The 23,982-nt window shown below is 54.2% G+C and overlaps 1 protein-coding gene across 20 annotated transcripts in view; it reads left to right on the forward strand.

Moving 5' to 3' along the window:
* The first annotated feature begins 5,649 nt into the window (after nucleotides 1-5,649).
* The window catches only part of DGKZ (diacylglycerol kinase zeta), a 32,811-nt gene continuing 14,478 nt past the window's right edge, over nucleotides 5,650-23,982 (forward strand). For 3 of the 20 annotated variants that reach the window (XM_081279927.1, XM_081279921.1, XM_081279926.1), the window contains exon 1: nucleotides 5,650-5,840. In XM_081279927.1, the coding sequence (XP_081136053.1) occupies nucleotides 5,665-5,840 (176 nt within the window). In that variant the 5' untranslated portion in view covers nucleotides 5,650-5,664. Of the gene's footprint in view, nucleotides 5,841-7,730; nucleotides 8,063-20,372; nucleotides 21,963-23,982 lie in introns of those variants that run through there. The other 17 variants (XM_081279929.1, XM_081279928.1, XM_081279932.1 and 14 more) reach the window with 13 other exon arrangements.

Below are 23,982 nucleotides of genomic sequence, written 5' to 3' on the forward strand. Positions count from 1 at the left end.
CTTTATTTATAGAGCCTGAACTTTACATTTCATCTCATTTCCACTGTCACAAAATATTATTCTTTTGCTTTTTCTCCAACCGCTTCAACGCGTACAAACCATTCTTAACTCACAGGCCCTACAAAAACAGGTAGCAGTCCAGAGGCGGCTCAGGGGCCGGTGGCTTACCAACTCTGACCTAGTAAAAGAGACGGGGCGGGCAGACTCGTGGAAAATAAGCTGTTGGGGACACGGTGGCCCCTGCCTTCCACCAAGAGAGACACCTGCATTCCACGTATGCACGTGCACCCACGTTTCCAGGTCAGAGACCTGGGTTCCGAATTCCAGCCCTGCCACTTCCTAGAGTACAACTCTGACCCCGTTTCCTCTTGTGGAAAACGGGAACAACAATACCCACTGAAGAGCGAGGCTGGGACTGGTAAAGCAGATAAGAGAGCTAAGTGGGAGTGAAGCTCGGCTTATGTGTTTTGCCCTGGATAGCTGGACCCTCCCCCCCCCCCCCGCCCCCGTGTGTCGCTGAGGAGGAGACTAGTCCTGAGCAATGGATGAGTAAAGGGACCTGGGGGTGGCAAAGCTTAAGGAGACAGCAAGGACGGAGCACGCATGCCCATTCCATCCAGCCTGTGGTCCTCCCTCTGCCCCCTCCACCCACGCAGAGGGCTGGTGTTGGGGAGGGCGACTGGGAACCGGTTGGGGATGGAGCGCGTGCCCCCTGCTGCGGGCCCTTGGTGACAGGGACATAGTTCCTCATGGGAGGGGCACCTGATCCTACTCTCCCTGCTGCTATTTACCAGAAGCTAAAAATAACCTTGAGAGTGACAGGGAGATGGGCCGATTTGTAATTTAAATAGCAACAGGATAAAGCAAGGAGCTGAAGAGATCACATTCTGTCCCGAATTAAAAATGCAAAAACCGGGGGCAGAGAGCTGAGCTGGAGCAGGAGGAGGGAGGGGGCCTCTGCCAAAGGAAGCCAGAAGCCTGGGGTCCGTCCATTTTCCTTCCTTGGCAAGGGCGGGGTCAGGCCCTGCCCGGAACTCCTTCCTCCCCTCTGACAGAGGTTCTTGCTGACCAGCAAGTCAAAGGCCAGGAGGGCAGTGCCCAGAGGTGGGGCGGGGCCATCCTGGAGGCCTCTGTGCAGGGATGGGGACCCCGCTTTGGCACAAGAAGCTTGGGACGTGCCCCCAGCAGCCCAGTCCTTGTACCAGGGGCAGCTATTTGGAGCCCTAGTTCTCTGGGGTGAGACTGAGGCGGGGGTCTGTAGGAGTCTCATCTTTGCTTCAGTTGACAAATTTTCACAGCAGCTGTTCAGAAAGATCCCAGACACGCCTTTGGTGACACCTGAAGTGGGTGGGGGTGGCATTGGGACTACAGTGTTCTGGGCTCTTCGGTGTTTGACAGGTGCTCATGCTCTGGGAAGAACGGCTAAGCAGAGCATAGAGTCAGCCAGGACTGGGAGGCCACTGGGCAGCAACTTAGAGATGCGGGACACCTTGGAGAAGTTAAGCAATTTAAGATGGCACTACCAGAAATCAGTAGGGCAGGATCCCTACTCAGATCTGTGTCACTCCAAAGCCCTTTGGCCCTGTCAGGCTTCCAAGGGTCCTGGCCCTCCTCCAGGAGGATCTTTTCTTTGGGCTTTGTACTAAGTGACCGTATCCTGGGAGGGGTGAAGGGACTGGCGGCAGACGGGGGATGAGGGTGCTGAAGCATGCCTGGGCCATCGGGGCTTATGAACCTGCAGGGGGGTGGGAGTTCTGAAGGGTAGGGAGCCTGCTGATCCTGCCCTGGTGCTTGGCACAGTCCAAACTGGGGACAGAAGGAAGTTCCCTACATTAGGTCCTTGCTGGTCCAGAGTGAGAGGAGATCCACCCAGGCATCTCTCACTTCCATCCCAAGCACCTGGGAGGTGCCAAAGGGAAACACCCATGGTTAGAAGGGCCACCTTTGATGACTGAGCTTCCCCTGCTGTACCCAGGGTCCTCCTGCCCCGGTGGGAGAGGGTCCCCTTGTCCCTCTTCCAGATTTCCTTTTGCTCATGACTTTGATGAGGCTGCCCTGAAGAGCCTTAATCCAATTCCCATCTGTCACTAGCTGCAGCATCTGCAGCTCCAACTCGGGTACATCTGTTTCCTCCAGCAGGGGGCAGAGGCCCAGCACCTGGGCAGGGACCAGTGATCCGCAGGTTCTCTTGGGCTCTGGGTTGCTCCCAAGGGCTAAGATATCTGGACCACAGGCTTAGCTTCTGGGGGAGGACTTAGACTTTCAAAACCCTCCATGAGTCCCCCCAGCCACTCATCAAACCAGAAGCCAGCTTCGCTCCCTACCTCAGCTTTTGGACATTTATAGTCAAAACCATTTCGACTTCTGTAGAAAGTCACTGAGCACATAATTTTGTACCCAGCACAGAGTGAGGAGTAACACAGGGTTCTAGAATCCTGTAAGATGGGCTGGGGTTGTGGCTCCGGGGCAGAGCACTTGCCTGGCACATGTGGGGCAATGGGTTCTAACCTCAGCACCACATAAAAATAAATAAACAAAATAAAGATATTGCATCCATCTATAACTAAAAAATAGTTTAAAAAATAATCTTGTAAGGTGACAAGAATAATGTGTACAATACCAATTACACAGTATTATTGGGAACAAAAGTGAGGGTCAGAGGTAAGTCGGTGAGATGGGAATGCTGACTCAGGAACAGTGTATGACACTTAGTTGATATTTATAAAATGTTTGTTATTTGAATGAACGAAAATATGGAGATCAGGGAAGGAGATAAAAATAGATCTAGAGGAAATCTTAGAAACTATCTGGTACAACCCAGAGAGGTTAATGACTAGCCCAGAGTCACACAGCAAGGGCTATAATGTGAACTAATGAACTCTGTCTGGGGCTCTTTCCACCTTTCCAGCTCTGTGGCTTGGATTGGGGTTTTAAGAATGGAGATTTTTAATTGGCCAAATATCAAAGGCACAGGCCAGCAGAGCTACATAGGCAGAATAGAACAGCAGGGACCAGGACCACATGTTGAAGCTAATATGAAAAGAGAGGGAAGGAAGAACTGTTTATTGAGCACCTACTATGAATCATGCACAGGCACAGTGTGAGTTGAGAGAACATCTCTTTAGGGAAAGCCTGGACAAAGAAGCAAGAAAGGAAGAGGCTCGAGAGCCCAAGGAGGCCTGAAGGTCAGGCCAAGGAGGCTGGCTTGGCAGGTTTTGAGAGCAGAGAATGTCCAGGTCGTGGTTTAAGTATGTGGTGGCCTGGTACATTTCTTTTCCCCAGCTCCCACTTGCTCATCCAGGCCACAGAAAGTAGAACACCTCACCCTCTGGGGCCTCAATAAAGCCCAGAATAATTTTCTTACCCAGATTCCTCTTCCTGTGTGTACCTGGGTGTATTCTGAGGGGTCCCCAGCTGCCCAGTGCTGGCACGTATTGTCCTAGGAACTGCCAAGGGCATCCTCCCCAGCCCTGTGCACCTGGGCCTTCAAGCCTTTCCCTCCCCACCCCACCGAGAGAGCAAAGCTGCTGTCGACCGCTTCGAGGGGTACAAGCCCAAGGTGGCCCTGGTCCCAGGGTCAGTACCACTCTGCTCCGCGGCTCAGAGCCTCCAGCCTGCCTGGCTTCCCCTCCAGGAGCCCCATTTCCTGCCTTCTGCTGCTTCAGGGCTGCCAGAGCCTCAAATGGAAAACAAGCCCAGCCCCATTTCCTCTGTTTAACCACTGGAGCTCCCTGCAGAATGCCTGGGAGAGGAAGACTGGGCCCTGCAACAGTCTCCTTCCAGAAAAGACCTTGGCCTGGAGGGCAGAGTCTCTGATGGGCCCCAGCATACGGGTCCCACCTGGAGAGACTCAGAGATGATGGGCTGGAGGGAGAACGGTTGGGGAAAGAGGCTTCAAACCTGGCATTATCCCCAAACTTAGAAGAGCAATAGGAGTCTTATTAAAGAGTCTGGGCTTAGAATCTTAATTCCACCACTTACCAGCTGGGTGACCTTGGACTTAGTGACTCTGTGCCTCAGTTTCCCTGTGCAAGAGGAAGACAATAACAAAGTCAACCTCTTGGGTCATTAAAGGATGCAGTGAGCTAATTATATATTCCGTACAGCTCCTGGCACAGAAGTACGCAAGCAATACTATTGTTTCTTCTGACTATTAGTGATCCATTGCATTAAGTGCATTGGGTAAACAAGTTATTGAAAAACATTATGCTCCAGTCATGAGGGACTCGCTGATTCCAGCACCAGACAGGGGCTTCTAAGGGTCGAGGTGGCATCTTGTGCATCCTGTGTCCACAGGTTTTGTAGCGTAAGTGTCTGCTGAACTGAGCTGACACTGTTTCTGTCCTCGAGAAATTCACAGCCTCGCTGGAGTAACACACACATATACAATTAAAGAACTAATTATAGAGCAGTGTGATTAAAGAATGTTTGAGGAAAGCACGATTTCCTCCCCAGAACAAGCCCTAAGGATAAAGAGTGTGCCAAGGCACACTCCTATAATCCTAGCAACTCGGGAGGCTGAGGCAGGAGGATCCCAGGTTGGAGACCAGCCTCAGCAACTTAGGGAGGCCCTAAGCAACTTAGGGAGACCACTTCTCAAAAAAAATAAAAAGGGCTGGGGATGTGGCTCAGTGGTTAAGCACCACTGGGTTCGATCCTGGTACCCCAGTCCCCTCCCAATAAAATGAAGGAATAACAAGTAAGTGTACACATTACTATTTATTTGCCAAATCCTCATGATGTCTTCAAACTCCAGCACAGCCTAAGCTCTGGAGATCTTTCCAGTCCCTGGTCACATTCCTCTGGCTCCTGTTCTCCCAGGTCAGCATGTGAGGCACTCTCTTGATTCATTTAGGGCCGTTCTCAAATGTTGCCTCAGAGGAGTGAGGTGTTGCGTGCCCCCTCCCCCCTCCCCCTTCATTTTAGCTCCCTTTAATGCACATGGCAATACCTGACATTGTATTAGGCATGGATGGTCAGTTTCCTGGTCATCTCCCCTGCCCCCAACCTCTGAGCCCTGTGAGGACAGAGCCCAGCTTCCTTGCTTACCATGATACTCTCCAATACAGAGCCTGGTGCTTGGAAGGCAGCCAATATGTTTTGATCAAATAAATTAATTTGCAAACCTTTTCACCTCCTAATTAACACATCTGTGCTCTATGAGTCTGAGTTATTATTCCATTTTACAGATGAGAAAATTGAGGCCCATTAGTTTACCTGTTCATATCTTACCTTATTTCAAACATCTTCATTGCTGCTTTTACTACCATCACTGTCCCTGTGTTGGATGGTTGATGTACACAGAGAGCTGCTGTGGGCTGGACGTCCCCAGCCAGGGTACCAGGGGGCATCGTGAACTGAGAGACCTCAGCAGGAGCAGGTGGTACAAATCAGACAAGTGAAGAGGAAAGCCAGGTCGGGTCGAGATGCAGAGTCGAGTCCGGACAGGCCTGGTGATTCTGGAGTTTCCTCCTGGCTGTGGGCTGGGCTTGTCCCCACCTGCCCCTTGCCCTCCCATGCAGCTCTTTGCCCAGCCAGCGTCCTGCCCCAGCCAGCGGAAGGCGCCTAAGAGCCCTGTGGTCCTCTGCTTGGGCGGCCAGCGGCCTCTAGCAGGGCCCCCCCCGGTCAGGAAGTGCCGAAAGAGGAAGAGAGTCGCCGGGCAGGATGAGCGCGCTGGGGGCTGGCCACAGTGCCGGGGGAGGCTGCAATGTGGCCGCAGCTCTGGGCCCCGCTGAGGCGCTGGGGACAGAAGAAAGGGAGCTGCCGGGGACACTGAGGCAGATGTGGCGCTACCGCTCCTGGGACGTGCCACAGATCCCAGCAGAGGCCCCCCAAGCACAGTAGGTACAAGGGTGGCCTGAGAGTGGGCCTGGGGACCTCCATCTCCCGGAGGGTGGCAGGGTAGCAGAAACCAGGTGACCTGTCTATCCCCCAGCAGCTCTGTGGAGCCCAGCAGAGGGCAAAGAGGTTCTTGGCAGGGTGTTGGGAGCTCTGATGTCAAGGCTGTTGGGTGGCAGCTTGGTGAAGGGCCGAGCTGCCTGGAGGCTAGGAGCTGAGGGAGCAAGGCAAGGCTGCGGAGAGAAGCGTCCACAGGGGTGTGGCATTTGGTGCTGGTGCTAAAGGTTTCTGAACAGGCTACAGGGCTTTGTGCAGACTCAGTGGAGTCCCCAGCTGCCCCAGGCTCTTCCTTTGGAGCTTGGTGTCAGTACCATTGGAAAATTTCCTCAAAGAAAGCACATGTACCCCAGGAGGCCAGCGTCGGGCCAGTTGGGGACTTTTCTGCCAGCCTGGCACCAGTTGCTTACAGGAGGGCTGGGGCCCCACCACCCTGCTCAGAGCTTCACCAGGCCCACAGGAAACTTGAAGGGAGCAAGGACAGGGGTTTGGGTTTCAGGGTGCTGGCTATTTCTCAAAATCCCAGACTTGCTCACAGGTCACAGTACCCCCAGCCTTAGCTATTTGTGGTTGTCTCAGGCTGGAAAATGCCAGAACCCCAGAGGAATGGGTGAAAGTGAGGGTGACACAGGATGTGGCTTTGCAGAGTGAAGTGCAAACTGAAACAGTGAGCAGCTGGTGTGGGCACCAGGGTGGCAGGGTTAAGGGGGTGGAAGGCCGGGCTCCAGCCTCCCAGCCTCCCTGTGGGGCCATCAGACACCGCCGGAGCTGTGGATCAACAAGCATGTGTGATGGTTGTGTCCCCACAGGCGACTGTTCTGGTTCCAATTGCTCATTTCTGGAGGACAAATTCTGCTGCCTTTGGGGGTGTTTGTGTGTGCCCATGAGGTCTATTTTTGGGGTTGTGTGAAGAGAGAGGGATGAAGTTCTGTAACAGTTGTCCTGGGCGGGTCATTTGTGTGTAGGAGATAAATGTGTATCTCTACTTGGGTGAATAAGTGGATGAGCTTGTAGGCTGTAACTGTTGTCCTGAAGTGTGATATTGGATGGAGTGTGTAAGAGGTGTGCAGGTGACCCCTGCAGTGTAAGAGATCAAGAGGAGCCACTGGACACTGTGGGGGGGGGAATTCGTGTTAGACAGAGTACAGGATTGGAGGCCACTGTGAAGAGCCGTGGAAGGATGACCTTGAGAGACGTGGAAGTTCTTTGTTGGTGTGCAGGAGGGTCATTAAGTAACTCCGGGCTGCCCAGTGTGAGGCTGGGGTGGGAAGTCTGGGTTTGAGTAATGAGTGAGCTGAATTGTGTGTGAGAGGTGTGTCTGCTCTGTGTCCATGGGGAGCGTTGTGTGACTTTCATTCCGTGGGTGTGATTTGGGAGAGCCAAGGGGGTCAGGGTGGAGATCGTAGGAGTAACTGGGTGAGCACAGAGAGTGTGAGTGTGCGAGAAAGCAATATATTCCTTGTGGATGTGGGAAGGGAGGTGGTGACGACCGCCCTCGCGGGTGTACACTTGAGCGTGTGGGTGTTTGGGTGCGGGAGAGCTACAGGCAGAAGACGCCCGGGTGCACACAGTGCGCGCCGTGTGTCAAGCCAGGAGCTTCTGTTCAATCCAGGCTGACCGGCCCCCGGGGCCGAGGAGGCGGGGCTTCTGTTGCTCCGCCCCTCCGGGCCTCCTCGCGGGCTGCGGCGCGGGCTGCGGCCAGCAGAGGGCGCCGTGGGCCCGGTGCCGCTGCGCGGCCGAGGGGGCGTGCTCGGCGGCGGGCAGGCAGCGGCCCGGCCAGCTATGCGGGGTCCTGCGGCCGCGGCTGGCGGCACTTCCTGGAGCGGCAGCGGCGGCCGCTTCCCGGGCACCTGGGCGTGGGGCGCGGGGGCGCGCGGCACGGGGCGGGCGGAGCGAGCGCGCGCCATGGCTGCGGCGGGCGGCGCGGAGCGGGCGTGCTGAGCCCCGGCCGCCGGCCCGGCATGGGCGTCTCCCGCAGGCCCGCCGCCGGCCGGGGCTAGGGCCGGATGGAGCCGCGGGACGGCAGCCCCGAGGCCCGGAGCAGCGACTCCGAGTCGGCCTCCGCCTCGTCCAGCGGCTCCGAGCGCGACGCCTGTCCTGAGCCGGACAAGGCGCCACGGCGCCACAGCAAGCGGCGCTTCCCAGGGCTGCGACTCTTCGGGCACAGGTGAGCGGGGCGGCGGCGGGACGGGCACCACGGCACTTTGCTCGGCCACTGGCGGGACAGGCCACGTCGGAACTAACTCCCAGGGGTGTCTCCCACTGGCACGTCTGTCTTAGCGCTGGCACGGCATGGGGGTCATCCCCCAGCACCCGGCGCAGGCGGTCCCGGTCGTCCCGGCACTGGCACCTGCTGGCACACTGGCCTCATCTGTAGCACCGGGTGGACTCACTCCCAAACATAGGCGGGGAGAAAGAATCTCCCTGGGCATCAACAGGCAGGGTACCCATGACCGGTCACCCACCCCTTCTGGACACTGATAGAACAGGGCCTCCCCGAGCCTCTTGGCACAAGTGAGGCGGGGATCACACTGCCCTTTGCGCGTCCGTGGGACCCATTTGCCTGCCACCTCTGTTTGGCATCTGCTGAATGTGGCCCCGCTGATACTGTCAGACACATGGCTGTGCCCAGAGCACTGGCCACTGACTTAGTTGCTCAACATCTTTAGCTTCTCCCTGGGTTTCGGGGTATCTGGCCACCTGCTCTACCTCTGCTCTTAATTAGCAGGGAAACCCCAGCCCTTCTGGTGGGCAGTCATCTCTTTCCCTACCAGTTCCAGTCCTTGCTGGAAAAGGGATGAAGTGGGCTGTGGTCTGGAGTCTGTGCTTGCTGTTCAAGCTCTCTTAGGCTCCCTCCCCCCAGCACTCCAAATGTCACCATATTGTGCCTGTGACAGAGCTTTGAGCAGGACACCGATGGGGAACTGGGGGAGGGTATGGAAAGATTGAGTGCAGGTAGTTGGTGGCTGTGTGCTGGTCCTGCCTACCCTCCGCTGCCTGCCCTCGCAGCTCTAGGGTAAGGTGAGGGAAGGTGCTGCCCCTGGGGTACCCCACCTGGCTCTCTGAGTTTTTCTTGTCTGACCCTGGCCCTACCCTACTGGCCAGAGAGCTTATAGCCAATCAGCTAAGGACCCCAGTGCTACCTCAGAATGGACTCTGCCCACTTGGACTCTGGCCAAACCCTACCTCTCTCTTTTCTGCAATTGCCAGGCTTCATGGTATTAAGCGCCTCCTGGGCTTTGCCTTGTCTCTTCCGAGGGTAGACTATCTACCAATAACCTGGGCAGTTTTCTGTTGTGTGGGTTGGTGTAACTATGATGCTGACCAGTGCCCTCTGCCAGCTTTACTCTAGCCAAGGCCCTGCTCTTTGCACCTAACACTTTGTCACTGAGCACACACTATGCACAGAAATCTGGATCCTTACACTGGCAGATGGAGCTCCCTGGGCTCTCCTAAAGCCATGTGGGCTTCAATGTCATGTAAAACAGGGCAGGCAGTGAGACTTCCAGTACTTCTGTTTTGTCACCCACAGCCCTGCATGATGGAACAGTTTACACCCAGCTCTGCAGGATGTAGCCTCTAATGTTCACAGGCTCCGGAGGGGGAGGGAGGGGCTCCACCAGAGGCTTCCTGTCACTGCCCACAGGGCACCAAGTGTTAGGTGCTTCTGACCTGTAGCTGTACCCATTTTGAAGGGCACAGGTTTGTGCTAGTAGAGATGAGCCTCAGGCACATTCTGGAGGAAGAACAAGAAACCAAAGAACTGACAGGTACCTTTATATAATTGCCTAATATAAGCAGGATAGGTGTTATTTCTTCATTTTTTTTTAATAGATGAAAAAAACAGGGTCAGAGAGAGAGGTGCTTTGCCCAGAATCACATAGCAAGAAGAGGCAGAGACAGTGTTTGAACTCAAGTTGGTTTGATTCCAAAATCTACATCTCTCTGTGTATACCAGGATTCCAAATAGAACATCACAGGGGAATGGGGAGCTTTAAGAAATACTCGGATTCTTAGATCTTGCCCTTGGCATGTCTGGCTCATCGGATATGCAGGTAGGGCTTGGGCATTTTTTTTTTTTTTTTTTTAAGAGCTTCCCAGGTGTGTTTCTCAAACTTGCTCCCAAGTTTGAGAAACACAGATTTACATCACTCTGGGCATGGTAAACCAGGGTACTTAATGAGAAGAAAATCAAAGAGCACCTTTGGAAGCTTGGAAGGAGTATCCATTGCTTGGTAGCACTTCACTGGGGGCAGCAGGGCCTTCAGAGACCAGAGGGATGAGGCTTTCCCCTGGCAGGCCTGGAAGCTAAGAATCAGTGCCTACAAGGGCTGACCTCCCTCCTTTCACTTGATTTGATGCAGGGGAGTGACGTTTAAAATAGTGCCCCTGCTCTGGGGTCTACCCTCTTTAATTCTTCTTTCTGGGCCAGTTACCATTGTTGGCTGATGGATGGCCACCAGTAAAAATCCTCAGAAACCTTCCTTCCATCTTCTCCCAGGCTCCATGCTCATTCATAACGTCGTTCTTGCTTCTTAGACACCATCCTCTTTAGATTCCCATCCTGCTCCCCCATCCCACCCACATTCACACCTCAAAACCTTGGGGCTGAGGGGTCTGACAAATGAATGGGCAGCAGCTAGGAGGGGGTTCACGGGTAACAGAAGGTTGGTGGCTGCTTGAGCTGTGTTGGGAGCACTGTACTGGTATCTTGGCTCACCTGGGAGTTCCAGAAACAATTATTGCCTATTATGAGTTTGGCAGGGGGGTGTGATGGCACATGGGCCACAGGTTTGCCATCTCTGGTCCATTCAGAAGGAGCAGTCTTTGTGGCATCTTACTTAAAGAGCCTTTTCCTTAAAGCCAATCTCTGTCCCCTACAACTGGCATCATTTTCTGGGAATCTGGGGAGCAGTTTGCCATCTCCCTTTTTTTAGCCCAGTGAGACACAAAACTGAGCTGTGATCCTCCCCAACTTATGGATTCTTCCCGCCCCCAGCTCCATCCTGCCTCACTTCTCCTTGCTGGGAACCATCAGCCCCCTCCCTGAGGAGGAGAGTGAAGAGGAGGTGTAGGCCTGTTCTAATCCCAAAGCTTCCGGTTTTCTTCTACCCTGAGTTAGGAGGGCGGGACCTTTGCATTCAGGTTCCAAGGGCCTAGAGGGTTGGTCAGTCACAAGTGGGAGGGAGGTTGACTCCTCCTCCTGCTCTAGGACCCACTGGGAGAGAGGGAAGACTTGCTTATCCTCTGGCTTGATCCCAGCAGCCTGATCCTGGGCAGGTCGAACAGTTTGTGGATTAGCTGGTTTTGCACCCCAGGGGCATCAGAAATTACCTAGCACTTTGCACATCTAGACAGAAGGAGCTTTGGCCGACAGAGCCCCTGGGAGCCTAAGCATCTGCTCTACCATCTCCTGCCCTTCATTAAGCTCAAAGTCATAAGCTCTCAGAGGGCAGGAAACGCACCTGTTGAACAAGTTTGAGACAATAGGTCTCATTTATAGACAATGCCGCATGGCCCCAGTGAAGACCGTCCTGAAGTCAGAGGGTGCCCGCCAGGCAGCCTAAGCAGAAGCAGACCTTGTTTGGGTTGGTTTGCAATGAATGGGGAGGGACATGTTGAGGGATGCCTCGCATTCAGAGAGAGAACCCTGTCTGTGGTGCCAGGATGTCTGGGAGCAAAAGGGAGCCTCTGAGCGGTTGTCTCAATTAGGCCAATGCTGGGAACAGCACAGGTGGCTGTGGGAGGCAGGCCCTGGAGTCCTTGGGTTCCAGCCAATTTGGGGAAGAAAACGGGGCCTCAGTGACCAAGCTGAGTCCATCTCACTGTTCACTCCCCACACAAGGCCATGTGCTGGAATATGGAGCTTGTGCAGGTGGGGAAATGAGGATAAGAATCTCCTGGTCCCCATCTGCTGCCACCTGGCCAGAGCCTCTGGCCTGATGATTGAGGGAGGAGATAGGTGATTCCTGTCTTTTTTGTCCATGCGCCATAGTCCAAAAAGGTTAAATCCCAGGAGGTGGAGCCACCAGGATTTGTAAATGGCACAAGAGAGGACAAGAGTGAGTGTCCTCTCAGGCAAGGACAGAGGAAGGACTAATGACCTCTGGTAAGAGAAAGCCTAGGTCCTGGATAGCTGGGACTGGGAGAGAGTGACAGGCCTGCCCTCCTCATCTTCCTGGAGGCCTCTCCAGAATTCTTCAATATCTTCACGGACCAGCCAAGCAGAGGAGGGGGTCAGTCAGGTTATCTGGCCTTGAGACTTGGGCTGAGCTGGTCCCTAAAGGAATCAGGAACCTGAGTCCCTTCTGCCCCCACAAAGGCAAGAGTTTGGAGCTGCTCTGCAGAGTTTCTGCTCTGCAGTATCACTGGAGGGACACAAGGGGGCAACAGCTGCCACTGGGGGAGGACAAGGGGTGAGGAGATTCTTGTGGCCAGTTCACTTGCTCTTGCTGTGAGTGGACTCACAGACATCTCCTGATGGTGAGTATCTGATATTCTGGCTGCCACGGTGGAGCCAATCAGAGTGAGGCAGAAGGTGTGTGCTTCCATCGCTGACCCCATCCCTCCTGTCCCTGAAGATCAAGGCCCAGACAGGTAGCCTTGACTCAGCTGAGGTCTCACAGCTGGGTAGGGGTTGTCTGGAATCTAGTGCTGGTCTTGGGTACTGGGGGTTGAACCCCGGGCCTTGTGCATTAGGCAAAGCTCCACCCTGAGCCACACCCCCCAGCCTCCAGCATGGGTCTCTTAGCTCCCAGGGCCATGTTCATTTGTGCCACATCACAGGATGCCAGAACCTTGCTTGTCTTCTGAGAAATCCTCATCTGGCCCTTTCCAGCCTGTCTTCTGCCTCTTTTGACTGTCCTGGAGGCTGCCGCTGCTCCTGAGCAGCCCTCTTAAGTCAGCACAGGGAGGGGCTGTGTGTGTGTGTGAGGAGGGGGAGCAGCTGCACCTGCTTCCAGACCCTCGCCCCCCTCCTTCCTCGAACTCTTCTGGGTGCTGCCAAGCACTTGTTTCTTTCTCTTCTCAGCCACCTCCTCTGTTCCATCTGGGGTCCCCTGATGCCCTCAGGGTATCAGGCTGTGGTGCTGTTCCCCCATCCCCTGTGCACTCAGCATGGTGGGAGAAGGGTAGCCTGGAGCAGGGACCAGATGGCTTGTGGAGCTACCATTCTCCCACCTTTCCTCTTTTCCCTTGCCTAGGCTGACACTGTAGATAACGGGGTGGGAGAGTGGGTCTGAGTGAGGCCAAGGGTTCTTCCTGAGCAGGGAAGTTGGGAGTTGAGGGAGGAACACCCCCCACACACAGGTGAGTTCTGTCAGCTCATCTCTTTCTGGCCACTAACAGGTGCCAGAAGCTTATAAACCCATCAGTTTCATGAAATCTTCACAATGTACAACAGTTGGTCTTAACTCCTGTTTTACAGATGAGGAAACCAAGGCTTGGAGAGGTCAGGGGCTAGCCCAGGATCTTTTTGGGTGTGTATGCTGGCGATGGAACCCAGAGGTGCTTGACTATTGAGCCACATCCCCAGCATCCTCAGCCCTTTTGTTTTTTATTTTGAGACAGGGTCTCTCTAAGTTGTCCAATCTGGCCAGGAACTTTTGTTTTTTATTTTGTTTTTTATTTTGAGACAGGGTCTCTCTAAGTTGTCCAATCTAGTCTCAGCCTCCTAAATCACTGGGATTACAGGCGGGCACCACTGGGCCTGGCTCTGGCCCAGGATCTTGAAGCTCACACTGGAGCCAGCCTTAGGGTCTTCCACAACACTCGGCTGCCCTACTTATTAACACTCTTTTCTTGTGTTTTCCATCCCTCAATTGGTAGAGCCTAAGAAGGAGTTTGAATGCTTCATGGGGTTTAGTGAGAAGTAGTTTGCCTCACGTGGAAGCAGTGTGAGACCCTGAGTTGATCTGTTCCTGGATTCCAGGGCAGGACTGCCACCAAGATCCCTAGCTTCAGGAGGCAGAGGTTGGGCTGTAGAGATCCTAGGTAGGAGCTTGGGGCTGGAAGCCGGTTGTCCCTGGCTGGATCTGAAGTGGAGGGGCACATCTGTGACCTTTTATCCTGCTTGGTAGGTACAGAGGGCAGAAGGCCCAAAGGGTAAGTTCAGAGGCACCCCTGAAAACCCCCTTGGGTCAGTGGGTGGCCGATGGTGGGGAGACATTGGGCAACATTTATACCCAGCACCTTCTCCCTCTACTGTCACCTGCTCCCCGTTGCTCCTGGCAGACACCAGTGCAAAGCTCCCCTAGAGAGGCCTCTCCTCTGCCAGGGCTGAGCCCCAGCAGCACAAGCCAAAATAGCTGTCTGGGAGCCCGGGCCTGCACCACCCACGCCCCAGCATCTTGTGGGTTAACAGCTTGCTGTCTCTCCGCCCCCCTTCCCCAACTTGCTGACATTTTACAGAGAGAGGCGGGGGTGGTTATGAAAGGGGGCAAGCTGGTTCCTGCTCCCCCACCCACACAGACGCCCCACTGACACAACCTGCCACTGCCCACCCACCTCTGGAAGGCATCCCTTAGGGGGAGACCTGCCTTCCTGTCTGCCTGTTATGAGACAGTGACACACCATTGAAACTAGCTGGTGGGGGAGACCAAGGCAACCCAGGGAGCTGATCTCCCTCTGAGAGTCCTTTTAAGAGATTATTTAAGGGGCTGGGGATGTGGCTCAAGCAGTAGCGCGCTCGCCTGGCATGCGTGCGGCCCGGGTTCAATCCTCAGCACCACATACCAACAAAGATGTTGTGTCCGCCGAGAACTAAAAAATAAATATTAAAAATTAAAAAAAAAGATTATTTAAGAACCCTTTTTAAAGCATTAAATATTTTGCAGTTAGAATACTGTACAGAATAATGAACTGCCCACTGCTTATCTTGGTCAAATCTAACCATTCCACCCTATTAGCTTTAGGTAGAGATAGAGGCCAAGAGTCTTCCCCAGAGGAAACCAGAAGCCTCATTTGGGTGTTTGTTGTTCTGTTCCTGTTCTTAAAGTGTGTCTAGTCAGTGTGCATCTCTACCAACATATAGTACTGTTTGCAATTATCAAGGTTTTCACCTTGATTTAAATAATTTCCTGGACATATTCTAAATTTGTTTCTCCCCGGCCATTGTTTTAGAGATTTGCCCATCTAAGACCCAAGCTCAAGGGAACCGGGCTTACCCTGCCGCTTACTTCCTTGTCGTCTTCTGTTGGACATTCAGGAGGTTTGCAGTAGGCACCCCTGCGGGTAATCCTCCAGAGGCCATCTGGCACCCTGCTCCTTATGTAGTCCGCCCACAGTGCTTGGTTACTGGCATGTGTGTCTTTAGCTTAGACAGATGTTGCCAAAGTGAGTTCCAAAGTGGTGGTCCTGTGTATAGGCCTCTGGGGACATAGTTCCTTTAAACTTCTGGTAAACTGAGGAAACGGTTACCATGACAACACTTTCTCTTTCAAGCATACAGCAGTCCTGTGAGGAGAACAAGGTAGGCATTCATGTGGTTTATCAGAGGAGAGTGAGGCCCACACAGATGAAGAGGCTTAGCCTGAGGTGGTGCTGGTTAGCCTCAGAACCCCTCTGGACCTGTTTCCAAATCCACATTGAAGACCTGAGTTGCCTGTGGCTCGGCGTTTAGGCACAGTTCCTAATCCAAACTCTGGATTGCGTGGACTCCTGGAGAGAAAGTGTACCCTGGGTGCTGATAGCTGAGCTACAATCTTCCAGGTAGTGAGGGAGGCCCCTTTGGGATGGGAGCCACTGCCCACTCCGATTCTCCATGGCTTTCTTTATGAGACGCAAACAGCAGGATTGGGTGACAGAAAGTCACAAAGCGGGAACAGCAGGGGCTGCCTTGGGTGCCTAGGGCTGGGCCTGAGGTTTCAGAAGGTTGGGGGGACGTTAAATCTTGAATGAGGGGTGAGGGGGGATGTTTTGCCTAGCAGATGGGGAATGGAGCTTGTGCAGACACAGGAGAAGGTGAGGCGAGGGAACTAGTCACCAGAGACGAGTGGGGGTTGGGGTGCTGTAACAAAGGGGCCCAGTTGGGAGACTCAGAGGGAGACATACTGGCCTTCCCTTGAGGGATCACTTTCAGTGCTGTCTTCAGGACACAGGACTCCGCCCAGACCAGCAGCCTGTCTACCTAGTGCTAGCAGGAACACCTCAGGAGGAGGCCCTCCAGCCCTGATCCACGAGGCTGTGGGGACCGTTCACTTTCCCTCACTTCACTCTCAGGCCACACCCGGCACTTCTACACCCTGGGGATGCAATTACTAGCAGTACGATATCTCTGGGGCTCGCCGTCTTGTGGGGGTACAGACTCCCAAACCAGGACTGCTGGCCCAGAATAACTGAGAGAGGGCGTGGGAGCAGCTAACCCCCTGGGAGAGGGGAGAACTTTCTGGCAGATCCAATATCTGAGCCAGCTCTTACAAGATGAGAGGGAAAGAAGAGGCAAAGTTCAGTAAGCAGAAGAGCAGACTCATATTCCAGTATAGAGATTTCAGGTGCTAAGCATAGAGGCATGTACCGTGTGACAAAAGCGTTTAGAGGTAGAGGTCTGGACCTTGGAGCACACTGTAGGGTTCACACCCCAGCTCTGCTGCCTCTAGCTGTGTGGCCTCTAGCAGGTCACTTAACCACCGTGTGCCTGTGCCTCAGTTTTCTTACCCATAATCGGAGGACACGGGTAATAGGGATAACCATTAATTAATTTTATAGGATGAATAGATCAATATTTGTAGAAAATTTAGAGGCATGCAGTGGCTGAGTGAGGTATGTTTTTGTCAAATAAAATAGACAACATAGGAAATAGCTGGGGGGCTATTGGCAGTGGGGAGCCAGCGATACTAATGAGTGCCTTCAAATGAGTTCTGGGGGCCACAGGAGGACGGCTGGAGAAGAGGTGCTAAAAGGATGAGTCAGTTTCTCCTGCTCATTCCACATGCCTCTGTCCCAGACCTGGCAGGGGCCAGGCCCTGAGACAAGGCCCCAGGACATGAAGGAGAAGAGACTGGGGACATTTCCTTAAGGAGCTCAGTTAGAATCCTGGCCCAGCCCCCAAGCATCTGAGGCAGCCAGCCCTTCTTCTCCCCTCCTTGCCTCACTCCCACCTTGTGACTTTGTGTCACCCAATCCTGCTGTCCAGGTTTCATAAGGGAAACCATGGAGGGCTGGGGATGTGGCTCAACTGGTAGCGCGCTCGCCTGGCATGCGTGCGGCCCGAGTTCGATCCTCAGCACCACATACCAACAAAGATGTTGTGTCCGCCGAAAACTAAAAAATAAATATTAAAAAATTCTCTCTCTCTCTCTCTCTCTCTCTCTCTCTCTCTCCTCTCTCCTCTCTCTCTCTCTCTTTAAAAAAAAAAAATAATAAATAAGGGAAACCATGGAGAACATGGAGTGGGCGATGGCTCCCAGCCCAGAAAGGGGCCTTCAGCTGTCGCTCAGATCTCCTGGAAAGGAGAGGAAGGTAGCCACGAAAACAAAGGCTGTTACCATCCCCTTGTACCCAACAAAGAGAAGTGGCCTGGGCCTGTGGCCAGCCCTTGGGTGCGGTACCCAGGGGAGGAAGCCCTTCTCTTCCCTGAAGGTTGTGGCCCCTCCTCCACGGAATTCCCTGTTCCTTCCTCCTGAGCTGAAGAGCAGTAATCACCAACTGACTGTTCGGCCTGTGCTGGTGTGCCCAGTGGACCAAGGCCCAGCCCCTAGGAACTTGTGGTCTGATGGAGGAAGGAGGTGTGGGCCTGGAAGAAGCAGGCTTTCAGGGGCTCCGGTGGCACAGCAGCCAAATGGCTGATGTGAAGGCCTGGGCGTGCCTCGGCTGGCGGCTGGAGCAGCTGCAAGCAGTGGAGCTTTTGAGAGCCCGTGGGGAGGGAGGCCCGGGTTCAGAAAGAAGGTGTGCCGGGTATGGGGCACCATTTTTACCTGAGCACCTGACAGACAAGCTAGTCAAACTTGGGTATCTGGCAGACATTTTCGACATTTTCTCAAAAATGAATGAAGTGAGCCTGTCACTTGGAAAATAGTGAGCCGGACAGCCAGACTGGACAGAAGATGGTTGGCTTGGTTAGAACCAAGGGCTTGTGTCATGGCCAAGGAGACTGAGTTAGTACCACGTCGCAGAAGCCACTTTGGCCAGGCTGGAGGATTTAGAACCCACTGTGAATCAGCAGGTAGTAAAGTATGGTCCTCGAGTGTTTTGGGGGTTGATGAGGGAACAAGGTGTACAGAGCTGTTCTGGTTCGCAGTTGGCTGTCCTAGGTGCACCTGACCTGATGTTGCGGAAGCCGTGGGGGTGCAGCTGCTGGAGTCTTCACACCCATCCCAACCCCGCCCCCCCCCCCACATATCACTGCACCCACTCCATACTCTCAGGTTTTTTTTTTTTTTTAAGTAGTAAAAATCGCCGGGTGCAACGGCACATACCTGTAATCTCAGCAACTTGGGAGGTTGAGGCAGGACAGTTGCAAATTCGAGGCCAGCCTCAGCCACTCAGCGAGACCCCATTTCAAAATACAAGTGGCCGGGACGAAGCTCAGTGGTAAAGTACCCCTGGACTCAATCCCCAGTGCCAAATAACAAAGAAGTTAAAATTACTACCTTTATTAAGTCAAGACCCTGAGCGTTTGTCTTTTTAATATCCTGGGTGAGGAACTACGGAGCAAGCAAGACGAGGCACTTTTGCTGCTGCCGCCAGGCCTTGGTGAGGAGGAGCGCTAGGCCGCCACGTCGCAAGCTGCACCCATCACTTTTTTTTAAGGAGCACCATTTTTACTTGAGCACCTGACAGACAAGCTTGTCAAACTTGGGTATCTGGCAGACATTTTCTCAAAAATGAATGAAGTGAGCCTGTCACTTGGAAAATAGTATCAGTATTTGTTTCCAGTGAGAAAATTTGAGCTTTTGAACACAGATGAGATTTTTGGAAACCTTGTATCCACCTTCTAGATACAGATAACTTCCCAGGATTTAAAACTTTCTGATGAGATCAGTAGTGATAGCAAATGTGATCTTTTGATATTGTCTGATGAAATGTGTCAACATCTGGAAGACCTGCATAGCCCAGGAAATTAATATTCTCCAGTGACCTCGCTTGATGTTACAAAGTTCACATTGCAAGATAGCCTAGGCCTGGTGGTGTGATCCATAGCCCCAGCCACTCTGGAGGAAGAGGCTGGAGGATAGCTTGAGCTCAGGAGTTCAAGACCAGCCTGGGCAACATTGTCTCAAACAAACAACCTGCAAGATAGTCCCAGAAAAAGGTCATTAATATGCTCTCAGATTCTACCCTTCAACAAACCTTTAGCAAACTATTACTTGTCATATTTGGTGTAGAAGCTAAGAAGAATGTTTGTAGCTACTGAAAAGGCTGGTAAACTACTCCTTCCTTTTCTAATTACACGTCAGTGTGAGTTCTCTTGTGCTTCAACCGGAGCAACCTGTGGTAATAGACAGCTACAGGAGTAGATGTTGCCCGAGAACCCAGCTGCCTTCTGGTAAGCCAACATGAGAAGAGGTTTGCAAAAACATGTAACAGTGCCACTCTTTTAGCTAATATTTTTGTTTTAGAAAGTATAGTTTATTTTCATAAGCATGTTATCAAGGTTAACGTGATGAGATTCTTGTTTTTAAATGAGTTAATAAAATTTAAAACATTTCTCAGTTTTAACTCTGGATATGGTAAATTTTAATAGCTGCCCCCCATCCCTGGCCCCCACAGGAAAAAAAAAAATTTTTAGAATCTCCAGTATTAAGAGTGGAAAGGGATCCAGAATCAGGACGTTTGCTGCCACTCTAGATCCTAGGGAGCCATAGCAGGACTGTGAGCTAGAGGATGGCAGTCCAGGTAGGGTACGTGTGACACACCTGCCCTGTCCTGGGTGTCCTTTAGCTTGGCACAAGCAGGGGCGGTTCTGAAAGGCTTTTTTGGCAGTGCCAGAGGACACATACCCTGGAATCCCCAGTCAGCCACCAGCACTTCTGGCCCCATCTGTTCCTCAGGGACAGTAGGCCACCTGCAGGGAAACTGCTGTCTCCTGCATGATAATGCTGGTGAAGGAAGCTTTCCTAAGGGGTGAAACACTTCTCAGATATTTATTTATGTGGTTGTTTTGTCTAGAGCTTAACTGCCTCGGACCCCAGAAAACGTGTCCTTGGGACCCAGCGCTGTCTTCTTGAAGGGGAATCTTGTTGGACCCCCACCTCTCCCTCCTTAGTTAGACCTTGTCCCTGAGCAAGCTGAGGCATGGCCTGAGCTCTGCAGGGAGGAGAGGCTATTGATGGGGCTGTCACGCAGCCTGGCTTCCAGACTTGGGGAAGAGGAGCCAGGAGGCAAGGCTCGTTCGCCTTTTGTGCCACCGGGTGCCACCCACCCACCCACCGCCTGCCTGCTGCAGGGCCTGGAGCCGCCGCTGGGAGAGGAAGTGCAGTCGGTTACCAATTGGGCTATTTTCATAACGGCTGTCACAGGCTAGGGGGAGGAGGGTGGCGAGGGGGAGGGGGCAGATAAGCAGCCACTGCAGCTCGAGCTCCAAACTAGGACTTGCTCAGCGGAGGAGGCCGGTAGCCCAGAGCTGGAGCCAGAGCCAGAGCCGCCTGGAGACCCCAGCCCCCACCTGCTTGCCCACCTCCTGCCTGCCACCCTGCCTTCCAGATCAGGTCAACGGGGCTCCCCTGACCCTTCCCTGCCTTCTGATCCCTCCCTTCTGCATTTTCTGGGTGGGTCTGGAAGGGGTGGATCCGCACGGGCCCAGGCACCACTGTTCCTAGAGGAGGGACTTACCCTGTCAGGTCCCCAAAGCTGATGGAGAAGGAAAAGGTCCCGTCAAGCTCACACTCCTGCCCAAGCCACGGGGGCCCTGGAAGGTAAACGTCCTACTGGCCTGGGCCCCCCTTACTGTCCAGCCCTGGCCCCTGGATCCCTGTGTGCATTTGTGTTCCTTGTTTTGTTTTCTGCAGGGTCCTTTTAGTGAGTGGAGGCCTGGGGAAGTCAGGACCCTGCCTCTCCCACTCCTGGGGATGTGCGGGCTCCCTTCCAGCTCTCCCACCTCCTCCGCTCCTACCAGGGCTGTGGGAGCCGAGCAGCCAGATGTGGCTTCTGGCCAGCAGCCCCCTAGGGAGGCAGCTGCAGGCCCTTTCTCTGGGGCTGCTGGAATAGGAGCATCATGCTCCATGCCTGGCTTCACTGAGCAGGGGACTAGGGGCCCTGGCCACAGCATGGAATGGCCACTTTAGCTGGATCCCACCGAGTTCCTGTGCCAGTTCCTCTGGAGGCAGAGGAGGCCCCAGGGATCAGCCTGATGCCAGAGCCAAGGGCACTCTTCACAGCACGAGCAGACGCCCAGGTGGCACAGGCTGCCAGGCTCTGTTCCTCATGTGGTGAGTGGTAGCCACCCAGGCATGCCTGCTTCCCATTCTGGGATTCCACCCCCGCTGTGGACAGGAGACCCTATGAGGTGGCACAACCACAGGCTCTTGGTCTGTTTGGATGTGGGCCCCGCCATGCCCCTGCTCTGCCAGGTATCGTCTGGTACCTTATGTTCACCATTGCTTCAGAGCCACCCTGTGCCAACCTTGGGAACTAGGAGGCATGATCTCCATTTTGCAGATGAGAAAATGGAGAATCAGACTAGTCAGCCACTCTAGGGTAGCAGTGGCAGATGCAGGGTTCCAATGTGCTTGGTCCTTCTCACTTGCTGCTGGCGTTAGGAGGCGGGCTGACCCAAGGCCGGGATCCTCCCTGGCTGGAAGCTGAAGCACTGAGCCCCCCCACCCCCGACCCCACTGCACCTGCCTCAGCCCCACCGTTGCAGCCTCAGTCATCTTGAGCACATAGTCAGACACCACTGCACCTGTCTCCAGGCGTCCTTGTGTTCCCACTGGCCTCCCGTCCTCAGGGCAGGGCTGGAGGTGGACAGGGGGCCCCATGAACCCTTTCCCTTCTTGTCTCCTTGGATGTGGCAGGTTTCTTCCAGGGTCCGGCAGGAAGCCAAGGGGCAGTCACTTTGCTGTGCTCTCAGTGTCAGAACCCTGTGGGGCTTCCTGCAGTGACCTTTATGTGTCCTGTGTGGTGTGTCTGAGGTGAGAAGAAGCTGCTGCTGGGGGCTGCACCATGGGAGAGGCTCAGGCCCAGGCAGGGTTTCCAACAGGTCCAGGCTGGGCTTCTGGTGAGACCCAGAAGAAGCCTCTGCAGAGATAGGAAGTAAGGAGTCAGGCGACTGCTGACCAGAGGACAGAGGTTTCTATGGAGACCAGAGGAACAGGAAGCATGGGACCTGGGGGAGGGGAGAGTGGGAGCCCAGAGGTGTGGGTGCCTAGCAGGAGAGCTTGTCATAAAACCTGAGCCAGTCTCACGGTCTCCTCGGACAGACAGGGAAACTGAGGCTGGTGGCACGTAGTCGTGCAGTGCCGGCGCTGCCTGGCCTGCCTGGAGCCCCTCTTAGGCCTGCACCACTGGGTAGCTGAGGATTCTGCACACATGGGACCTGGCCTTCTGGAAGCATGTGGGGCTGGGTTCTTTAGGAGCACCTGTAAACTGTCTCCATGTTGTGATGGGGGTTCAGGCCACCTCTGCCTCCTGGCTCCTGTCATTAGTACAGGTCTGGGACAGCGGGCAGGGCTGGCCCTTACCACCACCCAGGGAGCACAGCAGCACCTCCCCCACCCACACTGTGGCCTTTTGTTTTCTGGGTGACACTAGCATCAGGCGGTGTGTCCGGGTGACTAATCTGTTCCAGGCTGGGCAGCTGTCACAGGGCAGCCTGGGCAGATGGGTGGGGAAAGCTGACACCCTGGGGAGTGCCGGCAAGCCAGTGTCCTGGCAGCGGTGGTGGCTAGGCCTTCAGGAGCCTTCCCAGGACACAAAGCAGACCCCAGATCAGGCAGACCTGGGCACAGGTCCCAGCTCTGCCGCTGGCTGACCGGGTGACCGTGGGCATGTTACTGCACCTCTTCAAGCCATTTCCCTCATCTTGCGAAGGAGCTGCTGGTCCTGCTTCCTTCCCGGGGCTGCAGTAGGAATCAGATGAGGCAATCAAGGGCTTACCCAGAGCCTGTCACTGTCACAGGACCAGAGCACATAGAATAGCTAGTATATCATTCCCTTCCCAACCCCTGAGTCCCCACCTCAGGGGCCAAGAGGAAAGACCCGATGCTTGTCCATCTGGGGTGCAGGGCTCACCACCGGGTAGTGTAGGTTCCCACACTGTCTGCACGGGGATTGGCTGTGGACTTCAGGCGGCACCTCTCTGCACCTAGTTTCCTGGGCAGGAATGTAGCACACAGTACCGTTCCTCAGGGTCGCTGTGGTTTATAACATACGTGTGTCGAGGGCTCAGCACAGTGGGAAGTGAGAGTTAGCTGGGATGATGCCAGTTTTAGGAAATCAGGGACAGTGTGCCCAGGCCTGCTCTCCTATCCCTGGGCTCACCTCCTGCTCGGTCCATCTGTTTTGAGGGGACCGCCTTTGGGGGTGAGAGCTCTGTTTTGCGCCCGCCTGTCTTGAACACTGCTTCTTCAGGCACAGCAGCCTCGCTCTCTGATGGCGCCAGAGCTCAGAGCCTTCTGCCCACTGGCCCTCTGCTTTCACCCTGCACAGGTCGTGAAGCTGCCTGGGAGACCACAGGGCAGCAACAGGGCAAGGACCGGGAGGCACTAGGGGTGCAGCCATCGTCTCTGGCCCTGCTCCCTCCTGCCCACCACTGGTCTAGGGCACACCCCAATATCCGACTTCAGCCAGACCCTCGGTGGGCAGAAGTCTTTTCTCCTGTCAGCCTAGGCAACATCATTTCATGGCTGTGACTTGCACTCTGTGGCTGCTGGGGACTAGGCTGTCCTACCCCCATGGACTTCTCCCCAGGCTCAGGGCACAGGGCCCAGAAGATAGGGGTGCTCTGGAAGCATCACCACCCTGAGCTGTACCAACTTCACACCCTCCTCAAAAGTTAGGAGGCTGGGTGTGGTGGTACACACCTGTTAATACAGCACCTGAGGAGACTGAAGCAGGAGGATCACAAGTTCAAGGCTAGCCTTAGCAACTTAGGTGGACCCTGTCCCAAAATAGAAAATAAAAAGGCTGGGGATGTGGCTCTGTGGTTAAATA

Source organism: Spermophilus citellus (genome assembly GCF_964194105.1).
Source record: "Spermophilus citellus genome assembly, chromosome: 2".
Lineage (NCBI taxonomy): Eukaryota > Metazoa > Chordata > Mammalia > Rodentia > Sciuridae > Spermophilus > Spermophilus citellus.